Source organism: Fonsecaea erecta (genome assembly GCF_001651985.1).
Source record: "Fonsecaea erecta strain CBS 125763 chromosome Unknown Scaff4, whole genome shotgun sequence".
Classification (NCBI taxonomy): domain Eukaryota; kingdom Fungi; phylum Ascomycota; class Eurotiomycetes; order Chaetothyriales; family Herpotrichiellaceae; genus Fonsecaea; species Fonsecaea erecta.
This window is the reverse complement of record NW_017387247.1, coordinates 1,507,452-1,525,223: the sequence shown is the minus strand read 5'-3', so window position 1 is coordinate 1,525,223 and position 17,772 is coordinate 1,507,452. Positions and strand designations below refer to the sequence as shown.

Sequence of the window (17,772 nt, the reverse complement as noted above, 5' to 3'; positions counted from 1 at the left end):
CTTCCAGTCTCATTGGAGAATCGACCAAGCATCGTCTCAAATAGTCCCGATCAAAATTGACACGAAAAAAACAAAAATTACGGACGAACCAGTCTCCGACATATCCATTGCTCATACACATTATCGATGTTCACAGGTCGCTGAACAGACAACGGCCAGACACATCTACGGAACATGGATGGCATCGACCTCCCCGCCCTGCGGGATAAACTCATCAGCATCGCCCTGCAGGCCGGCTCCATGATCACATCCGCCTCGTCGTCATCTTTAAATGCCGGAAGCACAGGTACCCAACAGAAGGCGGCGTCGACGAAGAAGAACTCGGCCGACCTGGTAACGGAGACGGACAAGGCCGTGGAGGACTACATCTCCCGCACGCTGATGCAACAGTTCCCGTCATACCAGTTTATGGGCGAGGAGACGTACACGCCGGGAAACAAGCTGGGACCGGAGCCGACCTTCATCGTCGACCCCATCGACGGCACCACCAACTTCGTCCACGGCTGGCCCTACGTGAGCGTCAGTCTGGGGTTCGCCGTGGACAGGGTCCCGACCGTTGGGGTGGTCTTCAACCCGTTCACCGGCAAGCTTTACCACGGGATCAAGGGCCAGGGCAGCTATCTGCGGATCGTGCGAGGCGGGGAAGTACCATTGCACATCACCCCAAGCAGTGAGGCTGACACCAAGTTGCCGCTTCGCTACCCGAGCGCGGTCGCCGGGCTGGACGAGTGTGTCGTGGCCATCGAGTACGGCAGCGATCGCACGGGGTCGAACTGGCGGACCAAGGTCGAGACGTGGGCGGCCCTGGGCGCCAGCAAGGACGAAGGCGGCGCCATGGTGCACTCGGCGCGCGCGCTGGGGTCCGCGGCGCTCAACCTGTGCGCGGTCGCCGAGGGCTCGATCGACGTCTACTGGGAGGGCGGCTGCTGGGCGTGGGACGTGTGCGCCGGCTGGGTCGTTCTCACCGAGGCGGGCGGGCTGGTCGTCGACGGCAACCCCGGGACATGGGATATCCCCGTCGACCACCGGAAGTATCTTGCCGTGCGGGCCGCGGAGAAAGGGCAGAGGGAGTTGGTGCAGGAGTTCTGGGGCTTTATCAAAGGGCGCATGGAGTACGAACACTGAGTTGGAGGGTTAGATAGGGGGTCATTGAATGGTTTCGATTCCTGTTCAACCACTTCGGAACTTCTGACATATACTGCCCGGAAAGAACGAACCCAACTAGAGGAACCCAGACGTGAGACGGGACAAAGACAACGATACTAGAATATAGACGAGAAACGTTTTGAAATCCGGCAAATCGACAGGCTCGGATTTGGTGGCTTCCTGGAGTTCTCTATCCTTTCCGTTCTGATTGTCCCGCTAATGTTACACTTGACGCTATGCAGATGGAAAAAAAAGGTCCAACATGAACACAGCATGGGACTCACTTCCATAACTTGCCTAGTGACACCTCCTTGTCATCATGCTTGTTGAGGACTTTGGCTGTTGCCAGGTCAAAATCTTCCTGCGTGACGTGGACCCTCCGTTCTCGCAATGCGAACATGCCCGCCTCTGTGCACACACCCTTGAGTTCGGCCCCGGAGCAGCCGTTCATTTTCTCAGCAATCTTCTTCAGGTCAATTCCTCTGGTCAGGTTCATGCTTCGGGAGTGGATGCGCAGAATATCGGCTCTGGCCTCGACAGTTGGTGGAGGAAACTCGATTTTACGATCGATGCGACCCGGTCGCAGAAGCGCAGGGTCCAAAATGTCGAGTCGGTTTGTTGCCATGATGACTTTGATGTTGTTGGTTGGTTCGAAGCCATCCAGTTGGTTCAGCAGTTCCAACATGGTGCGTTGGACCTCTGAGTCTCCACCGCTGCTTCCTTCCACACGGCTGGAGCCTATACTGTCGATTTCGTCCATGAAGATGATACTGGGTGCATGTTCCCTGGCCATGACGAAGAGTTCTCGCACCATCCTGCTCCCTTCACCGATGTATTTTTGTACCAATTCCGAACCGGACACTCTGATAAACTTGCAGTCGGCATGGTGAGCGACGGCTCGTGCCAAGAGGGTCTTGCCTGTTCCTGGCGGCCCGTAGAGAAGGACACCCTTTGGTTGGGCAATCCCGAGCGATTCGAAGAGTTCCGGATGGTTCAAACCCAACTCGATGACTTCCTTGATCTCTTTGATTTGTTGATCGAGTCCGCCGATCATATCATATGTGCTGTCCGGAACCTTTTCGACCATCATCAAGGAAACGAGCGGGTCAACGGATGAAGGGAGTATCTTTTCGAGTTTGTAGGAGTCGGAGAGAAGGGAAACTCGCTTTCCGACGGTCAGTTTGGAAATGTCGACGCTGTCGGCGATATCAACAACTTTGGCAATCCGTCAGCCTGAGCCAGCAATCTAACCACCTGTGTGCGAGACTTACCGTATTTGCCTTCGGGATGCACTTTGACCAGCACCTTCTTGGTGCCCATGACCTTGACGACTTCGCCCACGTAAGAGCCAGGTTGTTGCAGCAAACCCAGCTCTTCTCGCAAGAGTCGCACTCTTGAGTTGTAGTCATTTCGTTGGGCTTCTAACCGGCGCAACACCGCTTGACCTTGGAGGATTTCAAGCTTGAGAGCTTCGATTTTGTTGTGGTAGAAGTTGTCGAGAGCCATTATGAAAGGCGGTTATGGGAGTCACCGAGGAACCGGGTGGTAGCCTGTTTATTGCAATTACAACTGTTCCGAATGAGAGATCAACAGGCTGAGACAGCGAGGGAGACTTCGAGGATGTATTGATGGCGACGGTGATGGTTGGTGAAAGGAACCAGATGAAATAATGGACGCGACTGCGCTTGGGAGCCTGCGGCGGCCGCTGCTGGTGAGAGGCGTCTAACGCGGCTAATGACAAGTAGGAGACCGTGTTGCCACAAGGAGGGCGCCCGGCCCAATACCGGCCGACTTTTGGTTAAAGGAGCCCCTCTAGCGCTTGGCTTTAGGCACTGACTTCGGTGTTGACGGCTCTCCCTTATGGGGCAGCTGACTCCGGCGGAGATCCGACCGGCTTGACTCTCAGCTGAACTCGTAGGCATCATCGGCCCACCAACTGCACCTTTATTTGCTTGTCAAGATATCAAGACATTGCTATGAGCTCAGTGTGCAGCTTGCCTCCCTTGCGTGCGACTTGCAACTTGCATTGGGCCAAGGGTTAAACAAGGTTCGGACTCTCCAAGTTTCGGGCAGTCGCTTCCACACCCCATTCCTTCTTGCAGCCTCCGCTGCTGGTTATAGCACGTGCGCCAATTGACGTGTTGTCCTGGCGCTCTGGGCTCGCCCGACTCGTACACCTCAATACCCCATATCGTTAAAAGCATCACTAACATGCCAACCAGTTACCAACCATAAACCGACTTGCCTACCTCTGCTATCAATTATCTGATCCATTTCAAAGACCATCGCTCGTTCCCTCCCAAGTTCCCACATCTTGACATCCTTGTGTTCCTCCACCTGGGATAGATCGTCATCAAACACATCAGATGATTTGAAAGTCCTCGTGCCCATTCCATGCACACACGTGCCTCAACCAGGCACCAACCCGCCTGTCTGTCTGTTATTACGAGAGCTGTGCCGCATTCACAGCGCAGCCCCTCGAACCCCTACCTTCTCTGAGTAATGGGAGCAACTGGAACAACTCAATGAGGGAACAATATCCCAGTCAGAATGTCGTCCAGTGACCAGCCTCAGAAGATCCCAGAAGATAGAGCTGGGCAAGACACCCAGTTCACGCCGAGGCCGCCTTCATTCGCCGGCTCTGGAGCAACAGACTCGAGACAATGGGAAGAGCCAACAGCACTAGACACTACAATCCGGCGAGACTATGGTGAGTGCCGGCGTTCTTGAGTACAATGAAATTACCTGCTAAGATCAAACAGGAACCCTGAACAGCGGGGTCTATGCATCAAGCAGCCAGAGACCACGCAGCGGACAACGAAATGATGAATCCCAAGAGTCTTCTGGCGTCCTACCTATATCCCCACAAGCTTCCAGGCGGAAACCTCCCATGAGAAGAGTCTCAACCCGGAAACAACTGCCTCATCGAGGCGAACAATTCTCGGTGGACGATGACCCTGACGAAGTCGAAGTTGACAGAGAGTTTCAGACAACACCCAATACACAGTCCTTTCCGTCTTTGACCCGATCACAATCCACCATTCGTCGCAGAACTGCGGCCGCACTCCCGCAGTTACCACGTGTTGATTCCGCAGAAGAGGAGGCCGAGGAGACGGTTCAACAGGAGTCTGCTGCAGCACCGCCACCAGCTGAAGAAACCGATCCTGAAGCAGAAGGCGAAGAAGAATTGGAAGACTCTGAGGAGGCGAACCTGAGTGATGCGGAGAGCTTCACCTTGAAAGATCGACAGTTGGCCATCAACGAGACGCATCCATTTGGCATCAGGATTTGGAAGCCCGCATTATACAAAAAATCCAGATCAGTCGAGAAGGGTGCGGAGGAGGACATTCATTCCTCACCCAGTCAGATTGTGAGCACCTGGTTGTGGTTCTTCAACTGTCTGTGGACGGTTCTGTTCGGCTGGTGGCTGAGCGCTGCAGCGCTTTTCGGAGCCTTAGTCTGTTACTTATTTGCCTTTGACCCTAGTGCGGCTGCATATGGCGGAGTCTTCTTGGGCCTTGCTCGCTACCTTTTCTGGCCCTTTGGAAAGTTCGTAAGACTCGAGCAAGATGAAAATTATGCCGAGGAAGACGAAGGCGAAGGCCGCAGCATCAGCGAGTACGAACGATGGCAGAGTGGAGATCTGGAGTATGGCCGACTTATGTTTGGGCCCACCCTTACTCACACTGGATCCATCGTTGGCAGACATCGAAACAGTGTCGACTCTGCGAGCGAGAGCGACAGCCTCTTGTACCGAAGCGGAAGAGCAGACCGTCAGGAGACCAATTCGAGCGCCAAATCCAAACGGCGACTATTTGGCCGTGGGCAGTGGACACTGGGCAGGGTCATCTTCTTCATCTTCTTCTACTTCAATGTCGCCCCCTTGATGCTCCTTGTGTCGATGGTCTGTTGGTTGATGGTGTTCTGGATTCCCATGGGCAGGGTCACCTTGATCCTATTCTACCACCTACGGAAACGACCCTTGGCCTTGACGTTCCACCGAGATGCCTCGCTTGCTAGAAGCTCTACCAAGCCCTCGTCAATCCTGCTGTGTACTTACCGGGCGGTGGGGATAAAATACTGGAAATACACCGTCGATGGAACCAACATCTTCCTCATCAACTTTCTGGCCATCGTTGTCTTTGTCATTTTCGACTACTTCATCCTCAAGCTTGCAGCTGGTTTAGATATCTGGCTGACCAGTCCCGCACTCATGTTCACACTGGCCCTTATCTCCATCATCCCTCTGGCCTACTTCATTGGGCAAGCAGTGGCGTCTATTTCAGCTCAATCATCGATGGGGATGGGGGCCGCAGTCAATGCTTTTTTCTCCACCATCGTCGAAGTCTACCTGTACTGCGTCGCCCTTAACGAGGGGAAAGCGTCATTAGTGGAGGGAAGTATCATTGGCAGTATCCTCGCTGGTATACTTCTCCTTCCTGGGTTGTCGATGTGTTTCGGGGCGATAAAGAGAAAGACTCAACGCTTCAATGTCAAGTCCGCTGGTGCGACGTCTACTATGCTGCTGTTCGCCGTAATTGCAGCCTTCGGCCCAACCTTGTTCTACAAGATCTACGGAAGCCACGAGCTCATCTGCAGGGCGTGTACTGCAGAGGGAGTGGATACTCCCGCAGATTGTCGGCAATGCTATTTCCGCCAGGTGCCAGCCGTCTCAGATGACTTCTTCCTGAAAGCCGTACGACCTTATTGCTGGATTGCTGCTGTGTTTCTCTTTTCGTCCTACATCATTGGCCTTTTGTTTACTCTGCGGACTCACGCTGCCATTATATGGAGCACCGACCTAGATGAGAAGAAAGTTCAGCCTCCGACGGCTGATGTGAGTCCGATGGACACCCGACATCAAAGCGTAGTCAACTCTCAGAACCTGCCTAGACCCGACGGGTCTTATCTCCCTCGATCCGCTATCAGAGAGTCCCAGCTATACAAAAAGATCTTGGGACAGTCTCTGCGATCCGCCGGGCTTCCAGATGGCGATGCGAATATTGAACGCGAGCAATACAGCTCCCACGAAAGCGCGTCACACGTCTCAGCTATCGACCAGCATCACCACAAGAGTGATTTACCTCATGTGGTCCCGCCTAAATCGAGTCACGGTTCCGAGGACATCCGAAGCCCTCCTCTCCCTCCTGTCCTGCCTGGACTATCTGAAGAAGACAACAATAACCTGGTTCGACAGGTTGCGGAGTTGGCGGCCACAGCAGCGACGATTGCCACTCGAGATGCAGTCAATCATCCACGGGCCGCATCGTATCAGGCAACTCATGCTTACAAGCAAGAGACTACAAAACCCCAAAGACCGTCCGTCGTTCGCAGAGATACTGTGACAGAGGAGGGCAATGCAAATGCTGCGACGGACCAAGTTCCTGTGCCTGCTGTTGAGGGTGGTGGTCACGATGCTCCGAATTGGTCCAGGGCAAAATCATCCATCATCTTGCTGACGGCAACGGTTGCTTACGCTATCGTGGCTGAAATCCTCGTCGATACCGTGGATGTTGTGCTTGATTCGGTTGATATTGATGAGAAATTCTTGGGCATTACCTTGTTTGCTTTGGTGCCCAACACGACGGAATTTTTGAACGGTATATCGTTTGCTATGAATGGGAATATTGCGCTTAGCATGGAGATTGGATCAGCATATGCACTGCAGGTGTGCATGCTTCAGCTTCCGGCTTTGGTCCTGTTTTCCGCATTGCGTTGGCCCTTTATTGACCCACAAAACCTCATCAACCACACCTTCAATCTCATCTTCCCGCAATGGGACATGGTGACGATTATTCTCTGCGTCTTCCTGCTCAGTTATATGTCTGGGGAGGGGAAGAGCAATTACTTCAAGGGCAGTATTCTGGTCCTGACGTACCTCGTGGTAGTACTAGGATTCTATTTCAGTGGTTTCACAACTCTGACCATCATGGGGGTGGATCCTAACGATACATTGGCCATCATGTCAAGCATGGCGTGGCAACAAAATACACCTGGGCCGATCCGAGTCCCGAGGGTGGTCAGCGGGAGAGAGTTGTAATGAGTACCTCCGTCTGAAGAACGTGACGGGTTAGGTAAGAGGACTTTGCACGGGATTCTGATGTGTATTCGAGCGGTGGGAGCGCTGGGACGTTTCACTTCAGCGTCGAGCGGTTATGCATATTGGTAGTTAGAATTTGGACAAAAGGCATTGAGGTTCCCAAGTCATGAGATTAGGAGGACTATTTAATCACAGCTTGCCCAACTGGTTGGTCATTAATCAACTCAGGCGAACTGCGCCCTTTTCCTTTTCTCGTGGGGTGAGATTTGATCATGATTATATATGGACATGATGAGATGGGGCATTGACGCTGGCACGCAAGGTCGTATACGCCGTCCCCTGCCCCTCCAGGGTCTTTGTGCTTTCCAATGATGCTGCCGTGTGAGCTATTGAAGTTGACCGGTGTCGTGTCCTCCTCGAAGCCTTGCTTTTTCGCTAGCTCTTGTACTGAGTACCGTGCGTGTTAGATTTGAGTGGTGAGTGGTGAGTGGTGAGTGGATTGTCATATGTGGGTTGGTTAGTTGTTTCGATATCTCCTGAGTTCTTAGTTTGTGATACAAAACACGAATACCAGCTATGAGATATTCGCTTCGAGAGACGACCTTCGAACCCCGGTCGTGCTGAAGCTTAGCTCATTCAGTAGAGCTCCCCACCCCTCCTGCCTCCCCTGTGCATGCACCAATCGCACTATGTATTCCAACAAGCACTGGTTAGTAACCGATCGAATGTTCCATGAGTATCAAGGAGCTTTTGAAAAGAAACAAGGGAAAGAACAATAAATTGATACACGTACCACACTTTCGTCACAGCCCGTCCGATGAATGTAGCAATAGCTGGCCTTGCAGCGCTTGCACGTCCTCGCGAACCGCCGCGTACAGTCTTCGCACTGCCGGCCACAGTCCCAGCAGTCTCGTGTCACAGCGGCCTGGCCGGGTTTGAGTGGGCCGGGATGTTGATGAGGTTGATCATCAGGCTGTAAAGGGGAGAGAGACATGACGAGACGGTTAGCAAGATACATGTCAGCAAGGACGGATGGAAGGACGAAGAGGGAGAGGACGACGACGACGGAGAGGAAGAAGGGCCGATGGGTAGGGAGGTATGTGTATTTTGCGGGCTGTAGGCGGTGGAGGGAGCGTCTGGTCGGCGGGATACTCGCTTCGAAATGGCGGCTTTTGGGGATGAAACACGGTCGAATCTTGGTGCCGGAAAACCCTCCCTGTCGATGTTTCCACATGGTGGTGGTCTTCTTGATCCTTGATGTGTTCCTTGATTATCCCCCAGCACCGCCACCTCTAGCTTCGACACCACCCGCCTGCGAGGAAAGGCAGTTTTCAACACAATAGCCTTGATATACCTTGAGATAATCACTAACAGAGGGAGAAGATGGCACAGATATGTGACCCGACCCCTCGGACAAATGGAGGAGGGAGAGCTTTTTTGCACGTTCAGGGTTGTAGCAGTCAGCGCACCACCACCGATGACAGCTCTCGCAATATCGGTTCGCGAGGCACCAGGTGCAAGAAACGATAAGTCGTTGAGGAAGGATCCGTCCATCCTCGGCGAGGCGGAGAGGAGGTCGGACAGCGTCGATTAGCTTGCCACTGTGCGGTGGAGGCCACAGGAGTGGAAACTCGCGGACATCGCTTTCGCCCCAGACGGGCGCACCGTGGGGGCTTCGACCACAGCCAGCACACCCCGCCGGCCCCAGTGCCATCGTCGCCAGCGTAGGAATACCGGGTTTGTTTTCCGCAAAATAGTCTCGAGACGAAAAATGAAGGACAGGTGCCATATCAGCGTGCATATGGGTACATAAAACAGCATTGAAGCTGATTATGCCTTGGCATGTTTGTAAGGTCTCCTCCCACGAGGTTCGCGAGGCACGACCCTGAGCTATGGCGTGGCCTGATGCCGCGTACCAGACTTCCACGTCGGCTGATCTAGTTGCTCCACGCGTCTTAGGGGGGCTTAAAAGTTGATGGCGGGGCCATTGCCCCATTGGGAGCATGGTGGCATAATTGTCGAGTAGAGGATGAAGGCGATCGCTGCCAGGTCCACGGGCGTCCGATGCGGGAGGTGTGAAGACGTATAGCCCTTGCAGTCGAGGGGTTCCCTCAGGTCTACTCGGTCGACAAAGGTGACAGAGAAGCTGCTGCAACCTAGATTGATTGATGTTGATACATCGCCGTATACTGAGGAAACGAACGTTGTATTCGTTTCTCGTGACGATATCGTTGATCAGATCAACTGTAACCGAAGCCAGACCGTCGAGGACTAAGGTCTGAACATTCTGAAGGACTTTCATCTTGGCCAGTCTCGCTAGGACGCCGCGTAGTGGGCCGGCATAAAACTCGTCTTCGGTCAGGTTCTCGTCCATTCGTTCCGCGCGCCAGGAATGACCCCCGGAGTCAATTCTCGTCAGGAGACTGGGGGGAACATATGCACCCCGACACTTCGAAAGGTCAACATATCGGAAGACGCTTGCTGTGCGAAGGATCAGGTCTCGGAAAGCGCGGGATGTTCTGGCCAAAGCGAAGAGAGTGGAGAGAGGCAGGTATTGCACGGTGTTGTCGAGAATGATAGAGATGGACAGAACGTCGAGGAGAGTTGGCGACAAGCCGTCGGACTGTGCCGGGCGCTCAATGGACATGATAGACAGTTCGTTTGACGACCTAAGAACGCTCCAGGAAATGATATTCAGAGGGGGAGGAGTGATCGGGTCGAAACTCGATCAGTCGCGGTCACGGACGGGAGCGGGTTTTTGTAAAAGTCAAAGAAGCGGTCAGAATACCAGCCACGATGGTACGGTGGCGGCAGCTGGCACAACGTGATGGGATAAGGGTGAAATATCGATGGAGGAGGTTTGATGGGAAGGAAATGCATGTCGGTGAGGTGGTGGTTGAGTCAAATATCCACTAAGCCGGATCTGGCCGGGTAGCACACTTTGTTGAAAGAGCTAACCTCATTGGGAAAGAGCGTGGGGTGTTGGCAAGACACTACATCAACACCGCCCTTATGCACCAAGACTGCAATCAATCCACAGCACACAGAGCTCGGGATCAAAAGGCACAATGCAGCTAGTGTTGTTCCATCCAGACTTGTATCTTTGCTTCGTATTTCATGTCCCGTATGTTCCATTTCCTCCCTCGCCATTGCTTTTAATCCCTACTCACAGAAGTTCCAACCCGGCCCAGGCACAATCCTGCAACAGCCTTGTTGGGTTCCAAAGTACCAGAGCCGTCGAGTGGCAGACAGTGCCGTGCAACCTGTTGCGGAAATACTCGTTACGGTGCTCCCAAATCATTGTACTTTCTTGCCCTTGCTCGTCCCTAAATCCATCAAGTCGATCATGGCCAGACCAACCCTCTCACACTCGGCCCAATTCCGCTGCCGCATCCAAAATCGCTCGGTTGCACTTCCCGCCGAATTGGTCGTAGACACACTCTGATTCCTTGCGTCTTCTTCCAGGCTCTCTCTCGTGATGCTGGCAAATGCGTGCTCTCCAGATTCCGTCATTAGTGGACTGTTGGGAGGCGAGGCGAGGGGTTTGACTGCATGTCCCAGTCCAGCTTCCTCGAGGTACTTGCGACGCACCATGAAGCGCTCGCTACGCTCCTTGCGCATGGCTGCAGAATCCAATTTGCTGATCGCTGTCCTGACCAACAGTCGCACCACCAGGAATGTGTGCTCAGAGACAAACACGCTAAGTAGGAGTGCCCACAGTTTGATTGCGTGAGGTCGGCCATCTGGTCCCTGTCCGTCATTACCCGAGAACATGTAGACCAGCGCCGCGGAGGTGAGGCTGCCCAGCCAGGCGAGGAATTCGAGACTATCGAGCCAGGGTCCAATGGTATCTGCTCGGGCAGGGTTGGGTCGTCGGCATTCGACGGTCAATTTGAAGGTGTCTCCCCTCAACTCAATCCAATTATTGATGAAATATGAGACTGGCGTCAGTGGCCATATTACACTGAAGAGCGAAAGGTAGCCGAACTGCATACACATCTCCCGCAGGTCTGAGGTCACATCGTACTCAGGCAAAGCAGCCTCTTCGCGGACTCGGGTGAGGAATTCCTTCTCTTCGGGCGGATCGTGGTCCGCGACCGAAGGTGTCGTTCCGCCATGCTTTTCTGCACGTTGAGATTGGATTTCTTTGAACTTCTTAGTTCCTCTCTGAGTGAGGACTGGCATGACTGTCTCCATGGCGAAGTTGACGACTTGGGCTGTTACTGCGAAATAAATCATCTGGTTGCGTAAACGGTTGGGGTTGATGCTGAAGGCCGCTGGAGAGGGCGTCTGGAGCTGCTTTTCGTCCTCGGCGAATGCTTTGACTGTCAGGCCGAAGATATCCAAGTAAGGCACCAGGATCGAGGCAAAAGGAACATATACGAAAGAAGTTAAGAAGATGGCCGTATACGACGTGATAAAGTTGATGACGAAGACCTTAGAAATCATGGCCTTGTCATGAGCGTCTTGGGTCTCGTAATTTTCGTAGAAGGTGAGCTTTTCAGCAAACCCGGTCAGGAAGTTGCTGATGGTGGGGACGGCAAGGGTGAGGAGAATTGTGGGAAGGAAGACGAGGATGGACTTCAAAGGGCCGTCATAGACTTCTGAGATGAAGATCTCAATGGCGTAGCAGGTGCAAATAACAGCACCAAGGGCTATCACGCACAAACCTGCTAGTGGGATCTGGAGGAGTTGTCTCTGGAGCCGCTTCAATGCTGGGAAGTAAGCAACCTTTTCACCCGTAACCGGGTCCGTGGTGACTTTTTCCGGTTCAAATTCTCTCCGCTTGTCTTCGATCAAGGATACTCTCTTGACGTTCCATCGAATAGCCAGTTCTTGTTCTTGACGTTTCCAGTATTCGACGAATATAACACACCACAGACCGTTGACAATAGCATAGATGGGGGAGTAGCTGCCAAGGAGTGCCCAACATGAGAAGCCGAAGGCAGCAGGGAAGATCATGAAGGAAAAGTAGGTTTGCAGGAATGCATAGTAGTAGCCGATCTATCCTCATCAGTCAGTTCAAAATGACAGGGCAGAATAACGGGGCACGGACCTTCTCGCCGACCGTGTTCCTGATGTCGTCGAGATCATCGGGCGTCAGAAATGTCTTGCGGGTGAACTCGGTCAGCCACGCTTTGTTTTTGACGTGGTCGTGCAAGGGGAACACAGCTTCAACATTTTTCCATTCGCCGTGCTTTGGTGTGATGCCAGCTCCTCCTTCTTCACGGGGACAGCATATCATGTGGTGAATGTGTCGATGTCGTTCGGCCACGGTGAGAGGCTCTGAAGTCAGAGTCTGTGCTGGGTCATTGCTGGGTTGAAGTTGTCGGACCCCATGTAACCAATCTTTTATCCTCGACCGATAAACCACGTCTGCAAAGATCTTCTCGTCGGCGGCCTTGACAAAGACCAGCAAGGATGTTTCGTCGCCGCGTCGCACTTCGGTGGTCAATCCGGTCTCGGTGAGAGCTCGAACGAGTTTCCTGAATTGAGTTACGCCAGCTTCCTTGTCTGGCTCAGTGTCAGTATCAATGACTGTGGGTGGGGTTTGTGGGAGCAGTACCGTCATCGGGCACCCGATAGCTAATGACATAGTCAACATCGAAGTTGGTCTGAAGCACCTTGGAAGCCATGATGCGAGCGAGAGGGAGGATGGTGGACGTGAGAGAATAGAGCAAGGGCTTGCCCTGGCAGACAGCCTTCGACAGAGAGTTTTGTTTCTTATCAAGGAGTTGTCTTTGCAGAAGAGTGAATTGAAGAAACTTGGAAATCAGGTTGCACAGGCACGCCCGGTAGACTGAAGTTTGATCATCGGTTCAGGCGCGACGTCATCAGTTGAGGAGATCTAGCATTGAGAGATTATGCCCATTAGCCTAAAGAGGCTAGAAGGTTCTTAGCTCAGCATCCTCGTCTATCAGCCAATCGGTCAGCTGAAAGCTAACGCTAGCCTTCCTGGGCAAGACGTCAAAAAGGAGCCTCGGCATCAAGGTTACGCTTATCGACGGCATGAGAAGCAAGACAGCATCTCAGTCCTTGCTTTTATATACCCATCTCTCATCACGAATCTGGAGCACCCCAGGCTGACACTCTATCGATAAAACACAAGTTGTATAACAGCAGAACGGAGCACATAAGCAATCATGGCCCATAAGTCCGAAGGCGCGAGTTGGAACCAATCCTATCCGGAGCCTGATCCAAACAACTACTCTGCGTACCAACGGGAGATCTATGGCTCTCTGCGGGCTCCTATATTCTCCACCAACCCGTCCACGTGGGAGTCTCTAGCCCGCTCCAAGGTCCCTGCTCCTAATTTCGGCTACGTGTACGGGTCAGCGAGCAGCGGTCAAACCAATGCTGCCAACATCTCTGCTTTCGATCGGTACCGGATCCGACCCCATATGCTGGTCAACGCCACACGTCGCGACATGGGCGTTGAGCTGTTCGGAACCAAGTACAACAGTCCACTTCTGTTGGCCCCAGTTGGGGTCCAGAATATCATGCACGAAAACGCTGAAGAGGCCACCGCGAAAGCTTGTCAAAAAGTCGGCGTACCTATGATTCTCTCCTCAGCCGCCACAAGAACCATTGAACAAGTCGCCGCAGCCAATGGCACCGGTGACCGTTGGTATCAACTTTACTGGCCCAGACCGCAATGGGAAGAAGTCACCGTCAGCTTGCTAAACAGAGCAAAAGCCAACGGATTCAAGGTCTTGGTCGTCACATTAGACACCTTCAACCTAGCCTGGAGGCCAACCGATCTTGATCATGCATATCTCCCTTTTGTCTGGGGTGACGGCTGCCAAATCGGACATTCTGACCCGGCTTTCAAGCGTAGATTTGAAGAAATTCAGAAGAATGATACAAGAGGCTATGGAGAGAAGTTGGCCGAGCTCTGGGCAATGATGAAGAGGCCGGGCTCCATCTATGGCGCGGCGCGAGTGCTGACAAACATCTCTCTCCTACAAAAGTCAAGGGCTTGGTTGGATGTCATGGCTTCTGGGACGTACAGGGAGTGGAAGCACTTGGAAATTCTCAAGAAGCTGTGGGACGGGCCAATTGTCCTCAAAGGAATCCAGACGGTGGATGACGCTCACAGAGCCATTGACTATGGAATGGACGGCATCATTGTGAGCAATCATGGAGGCCGGCAATGTGATGGTGCTATCGCTTCCCTCGATGCTTTGGCCGAGATTGCTGCCGACGAAAGGGTCAAGCGATCTAACTTGACTCTTTTGTTTGACAGTGGTATCCGGACAGGGAGCGATGTGTTGAAAGCATTAGCACTGGGTGCCAAAGCTGTGTGCATTGGCAGGCCTTTCATGTATGGTCTTGCTGTCGGGGGACAAGAAGGGGTGGAGCATGTCCTCCGGTGCCTGCTCGCTGACACTGACAACATGCTGGGCAATATGGGTAAGACGAGTGTGAAGGACCTGAGCCGACATGACTTGCAAATTAGACCCGAATCAAAGCTGTAGAGGCAGTTGATATAAGAGCCAAATGGAAAAAGCAGTGTTTACGGTCGTATCCTCTCGAGAAGCCGCAGCCTCAGTTATTTACTGAGGTAGAATGTTCCCGCGGAACTGGACCTCATACTCTTTTCCCTTTGGAGCGATGGAGAGTTAGACGAATCAAACCTCCTCGCATCAATCCGGGGGCCAAACGGACAACACTTTGCAAAATCCTCACGTGAAGGCAACGCCAAACCAATGGGCTTTTTCCTACATCAGCCTAAGTCGCGCCCGACAGCAGTTGCTCAGCTGTCCAAGCGGCCAGCCGAGAAGTCCTGCAATGGCTGCAGCAGAACAAGCCAGGACAGGCCACGAAATACACACTAATAACACCCACCTTGAGCCTCGCCCCCCAACGCAGGAAACCCCAGGTTTCTCGCTATCTGTGGGATTTGGCTCTACGGACGCGTGGCCTCTTTCCATTGGTGCCGGAGACATGTGCCTCGCGAACGGCTGAGGAGGACAAAATGTTCGCCCGGCTGGTGCTGTTGGGCATGTCGACGGTACATAACGGTGATGGCTCCCTTCAGCCTAACCGTGAAACATATCCTTCTGCTTTCTAAATCAAGAACCTACTACCCATTATACAACCCCTAAAGTAACATGAACCAGCCAGGACAAACACTGAACGAAAACAAACAAGGTCTAGTTGAAGATGATTCGCCGGCAAAAGGCAAACCAGATGTGTTTGTCGACTCGACCGCCCTTGTCGCCGACGGACAGGTCATACGCATCTTCTCTGTCCTGCAATCAACATCCCCGAAGTTGACCAAGGCATGGTTGTGGGTGCTGGGGACAACGGTCTTTTGTGGTTGGACCGTCTCGTTCACCTACGCCGTCTTCATCAGCCCCCATCCCGTCTGGCGCTTCTACGATTTCTCGCCCAGAATCACAGTCGCGGTGGTCAATTTTGCCTCTCACGTCGCCGTGTATCTGGCGGGGTGTATGATCCAAGCGACGTTTGACGCTGTGTGCTGGGCGGTGATATCTGGGCGAAAAGGGGCGCCGCTCAGGACGTTCCTGGTCACGAAACACGATGCAGGTCCGACAACGGTAGCGTCCATGCTTTGGACGTACGGAGGACATCAGCTGTGGGGCATTTTCAGGTATATGATGGCAGACATCCGCCCGCACAGAGCCTTTGAGTAACCTGAAGCTTCAAACAGGCTCTCTCTTATGGTCGGCGGCCGGGTCATCGGTCTGCCCCTTCTGAGTAAGTCGGTGACGCTGCCCTTGGGCTTGCCATGCATCATAGCTGAGCCGGTCTTCCCTCTTCAGGTGGGATATCTTACAAAGACGTCTTCTATCCCAACCAAACCGTCTCTGTGGTCGGCGGGATCGCGCCTTTCCACGAATCAGTCGTGGCGCTGCAAAAGGCCAGCTCCGGTGGTCAACAGCCTACTTTCCAGGACGCAAGCACAAACACAATGCTCATCAGCTCGACCAATAGCATCCTCACCGACCCCAAGTTTGTTGTCAGAGTTGCTCCAGTATCCTCAAATTGCCACGGGTCTGACTGCAAGTCTTTGTTCCTGCCTGGTGGGTTGGAACTTGTCCTCAAGGCAGACGGGACGTCTCTGTTTGACGGGAACCAGCCAGAAGACCCCGTCATCATTGTCCACGATGCTCAAGGCTACCAATTGGACTTCTCATCTCAGGACTACACGTTCAATACCTCAGTGGACTGTAATACCTACGGCCTTCCTGTCTCAGCCCTTTACGCGTGTGTAGCAGGTCGTAATGACACAATCTTCAGTGGTCAGTAGCACACACATGGATCGAGCTATTTTGGATCGTCATCTAACACAACGTCACAGGCTTCACAGTGTGTCCCTTCAACTTGATGAGCAACGGCGCCTGCCAATCTGATCAGTCATGGACACAGCACCTCCAAGCATCCGTCGCCATGAACATTTACCGGCGGACGTCGACGGTGGCGTACGACCGGTCCAACTTTTCGATCTTGAGCGTCGAATCCCTGGGACCCCCGACGGTGGCCAGCGATGAAGACTCGGTATCCGACTTGCAACAGCTCTTCGAGATCATGTATCCCAAATTGACCACCATCATCGGGGACATTGAGGCGTCACTAGAGCATTTCGACTCGGGCCAGGCGTGGACGGACCTCGCCTACCTCGCCTCGGTGTACTGCATCCAGGCCGAGATCACCGCGGCCGAGCTATTCCTCACCGACGGCTACCCCAGCTGGATCAATGGCCAGCGGGACATCCTGGAAGGCTTCTTGACGATCCCAGTGCAGTTTGGGACCCTGCTGCTGCGGCAGATCGACCAGTCCATCCTCGGCGACAGCTTGACCACGACGGCGTCCTTCGCCCGCGTGTCGTTTCGCGTGAGGTCGGAGCCCTGGACCATCATCATGTTTACGTCCGTCACAGCCGGCCTCGTGGCCAGTGCTATCTTGGCCTTGCTGTACGCTCACTGGGCGGCACGGCTCAAGCCTTTACCCGCACGTTCCTCCCCTGTTGTGACCGCCTTCAAGCACGGAAACCCCTTCGACGCGCCGCCCGCAGATATTTGGCAGTCATTCTTGAGCGCCCTCTTATGCTGCAGTCGCAGGAAATACTCATCTGCGCTCCAGAACGGGGCTTCTGGTGGGGACACTCATGTCGTGGCGCGGAAAGTCACTGACGAGCTTCTGATCGCTGTCGACCGGGAACAGGATAAGGAAGATCTAGGCGGTAGCGCCACAGGGTACGAGAACAGTCATTTCTAGACAGCTCGCCACGCCTTCTTGTGACTTTAGTGTGGCTGAGGACATGCATGGCAGGCTTTTTCCAGTTCTGGCCTATTGGAGCGCAAAGCAAAGCAACGCAAAGGAACCAAAGCACCTGGACAAGGGCGAACTGGTTGCGATATAATTCATTATACAGGGATCGGACCATTCTTGTTGTATCGCTACTCGTGTAGCTCTCTTTTTCCCCTCTCAAGTGCAGTGACGAGCTACTTCCCGGGGCATGCCTACAACCTACGAGTATATTCACCTCCAGCAAAAGTAGACTGCTTGTCTCTCTACCGAGGCCAGGCTACGAGCTTTCAGAACGGACGGTATGCTAA

The 17,772-nt window shown here is 53.4% G+C and overlaps 7 protein-coding genes across 7 annotated transcripts; 4 read left to right on the top strand and 3 right to left on the bottom strand.

Annotated features, from left to right (window-relative positions):
• Positions 1-174: 174 nt before the first annotated feature.
• Positions 175-1,125, top strand: AYL99_05311 (hypothetical protein; the record flags this gene model as incomplete). Its single annotated transcript, XM_018836823.1, has 1 exon — positions 175-1,125. One exon carries the CDS (start codon positions 175-177, stop codon positions 1,123-1,125), a length of 951 nt encoding a protein of 316 aa, XP_018693676.1.
• Positions 1,126-1,426: 301 nt separating this feature from the next.
• On the bottom strand, positions 1,427-2,652 carry AYL99_05310 (26S protease regulatory subunit 8; the record flags this gene model as incomplete). The annotated part of the gene is made up of 2 exons (XM_018836822.1): positions 1,427-2,361; positions 2,418-2,652. The coding sequence occupies 2 exons, from the start codon at positions 2,650-2,652 to the stop codon at positions 1,427-1,429; spliced, it is 1,170 nt and encodes a 389-aa protein (XP_018693675.1).
• A 1,044-nt stretch (positions 2,653-3,696) lies between these two features.
• Positions 3,697-7,186, top strand: AYL99_05309 (calcium/proton exchanger; the record flags this gene model as incomplete). Its single annotated transcript, XM_018836821.1, has 2 exons — positions 3,697-3,856; positions 3,909-7,186. The coding sequence occupies 2 exons, from the start codon at positions 3,697-3,699 to the stop codon at positions 7,184-7,186; spliced, it is 3,438 nt and encodes a 1,145-aa protein (XP_018693674.1).
• Positions 7,187-9,151: 1,965 nt separating this feature from the next.
• AYL99_05308 (hypothetical protein) lies at positions 9,152-9,833 on the bottom strand (the record flags this gene model as incomplete). Its single annotated transcript, XM_018836820.1, has 2 exons — positions 9,152-9,342; positions 9,377-9,833. The coding sequence occupies 2 exons, from the start codon at positions 9,831-9,833 to the stop codon at positions 9,152-9,154; spliced, it is 648 nt and encodes a 215-aa protein (XP_018693673.1).
• A 650-nt stretch (positions 9,834-10,483) lies between these two features.
• AYL99_05307 (hypothetical protein) lies at positions 10,484-12,822 on the bottom strand (the record flags this gene model as incomplete). Its single annotated transcript, XM_018836819.1, has 3 exons — positions 10,484-12,190; positions 12,243-12,700; positions 12,753-12,822. The coding sequence occupies 3 exons, from the start codon at positions 12,820-12,822 to the stop codon at positions 10,484-10,486; spliced, it is 2,235 nt and encodes a 744-aa protein (XP_018693672.1).
• A 507-nt stretch (positions 12,823-13,329) lies between these two features.
• On the top strand, positions 13,330-14,664 carry AYL99_05306 (hypothetical protein; the record flags this gene model as incomplete). Its single annotated transcript, XM_018836818.1, has 1 exon — positions 13,330-14,664. The coding sequence occupies one exon, from the start codon at positions 13,330-13,332 to the stop codon at positions 14,662-14,664; it is 1,335 nt and encodes a 444-aa protein (XP_018693671.1).
• A 636-nt stretch (positions 14,665-15,300) lies between these two features.
• Positions 15,301-17,431, top strand: AYL99_05305 (hypothetical protein; the record flags this gene model as incomplete). The annotated part of the gene is made up of 4 exons (XM_018836817.1): positions 15,301-15,803; positions 15,864-15,910; positions 15,976-16,455; positions 16,515-17,431. The coding sequence occupies 4 exons, from the start codon at positions 15,301-15,303 to the stop codon at positions 17,429-17,431; spliced, it is 1,947 nt and encodes a 648-aa protein (XP_018693670.1).
• Positions 17,432-17,772: the final 341 nt, after the last annotated feature.